The sequence below is a fragment of the Quercus suber genome, unplaced genomic scaffold, assembly GCF_002906115.3.
Source record: "Quercus suber isolate HL8 unplaced genomic scaffold, Cork oak 2.0 scaffold_2071, whole genome shotgun sequence".
In the NCBI taxonomy this organism is placed as follows: Eukaryota; Viridiplantae; Streptophyta; class Magnoliopsida; order Fagales; family Fagaceae; genus Quercus; species Quercus suber.
In genome coordinates, this window is record NW_027071414.1 from 1 (window position 1) to 1,572 (window position 1,572).

The 1,572-nt window shown below is 31.0% G+C and overlaps 1 protein-coding gene across 1 annotated transcript; it reads right to left on the bottom strand.

Annotated features, from left to right (window-relative positions):
• Positions 1–57: 57 nt before the first annotated feature.
• Positions 58–1,122, bottom strand: LOC112003814 (NADH-ubiquinone oxidoreductase chain 1). Its single transcript, XM_024036028.2, has 2 exons — positions 371–1,122; positions 58–265 (listed from the first exon to the last, which is right to left on the bottom strand). Exons 1-2 carry the CDS (start codon positions 1,120–1,122, stop codon positions 58–60), a joined length of 960 nt encoding a protein of 319 aa, XP_023891796.2.
• Positions 1,123–1,572: the final 450 nt, after the last annotated feature.

Sequence of the window (1,572 nt, forward strand, 5' to 3'; positions counted from 1 at the left end):
CTTTTGGCAGTGCGCTGTTTTTTTTTGATTTAATTTTTAATCTTATTAATTCTAATATTAAATAAGATTAAATGGTAATAAATCAAAAGAATAAATTATACAAGGAACTAGTATAATAATCGCAAAAACTAAAGGAAGTAATACCATCCAACATACTTGCAGTAATTGATCATATCTAATTCTAGGAAAACTAGCTCTTACCCAAATAAATAAAAAGACAACAGCAGTAGCTTTAAATCCTATAACTAAACCATTTATTGCACCACTGATTAAAGGCATAGAAGTAAATCCAATAAGATTAATAAAAGAAAAACTCTCTAAAGCTAACCAAGAAGTTAGGCCTCCAAGATAAATTGAAGGTAATAAATACCCACCTAAAAATAAAATAGCAGTTAAAGTTGAAATTAAAATAATATTAGAATATTCAGCTAAAAAGAAAAAAACAAAAATAACGGCCGAATGTTCTGTCATAAATCCTGCAACTAATTCGGATTCAGCCTCTGGTAAATCAAAAGGTGCTCTGTTAGTTTCAGCTAAAGCTCCAATGAAAAAAATTATAAATACAGGAAATAATGGTATTATAAACCATACCGCTTGTTGATACTCTATTATTGTTGTCATATTTAATGAACCAGTTATAAATAAGACGATCAACATTGCTGAACTCAATACCAATTCATAACTTACTAATTGTGCTGCACTTCTTAAAGATCCTACAAATGCATATTTTGAATTAGCTGCCCATCCGGCTATTAATAGTCCATAAACACCTAATGATGATATTGCTATTGAATATAATAATCCTAAATTATAATCCGATATTGCTAAACCAGGTCCAAATGGTATTACTGCCCAACCTAATAAGGCAAAAATCAATGTAATAATTGGTCCTAAAAAAAATAACACTGAATTAGCATGTGCTGGAATAATTGTTTCTTTTACGATTAATTTTAATGCGTCGGCAAACGCTTGTAGTGTTCCTAGGTATCCTACTTTATTTGGACCTAACCGTCTTTGCATACTTCCCATAGCTTTACGTTCAGCTACTGTAACATACGCTACGCTTAATAATATTGGAAGTAAAACTATCAGAACTTCAAATAAACTAAATAAAACTAACATAGCTTTTGGTTATATTAACCTTCTTTATATTTCGAGAAAAGCGGCGAGGGTCAAAACGAGTACGGTCAAAAACAGCAGGGCGAACTTCCCTCCAGTAAAATAATAAAGCTTATAATTTACTCCATATTGGTCTTAATATGTAACATAAAGCCAATTAACTTTTGAAGTAGTGCACAGTAAAAAGAAAAAAGAAGAAAAAAAGGAGCAGAAAGAAGAAGAAGCAGAAAGAAGAAGAACGGGAACAAGAAAAAAGCTAATAACTCAAACTAATTATTCTTTCATTCTCCTTAATTAATTAATTAAATCTTTCTGCTCTGCACTAAAGCTAGGGTCGCAGACTGCAAAAAGAGACTAACTTTTATCTTTAGATAATAAGTGAGCAGTCCATACGATTTCGTATTTCCAATAATATTAAAGGCCTTTCTTGTGCATCCAACCCACGCTTTTTCA

What these genes read in the sequence shown, in the direction of transcription:
- LOC112003814 (XM_024036028.2), bottom strand. Translation starts at nt 1,122, where the DNA reads ATGTTAGTTTTATTTAGTTTATTTGAAGTTCTGATAGTTTTACTTCCA. An exon ending in GCTATTTTATTTTTAGGTGG is followed by an intron (nt 266 to 370) that starts GTATTTATTACC and finishes GCCTTTAATCAG; the next exon opens with TGGTGCAATAAATGGTTTAG.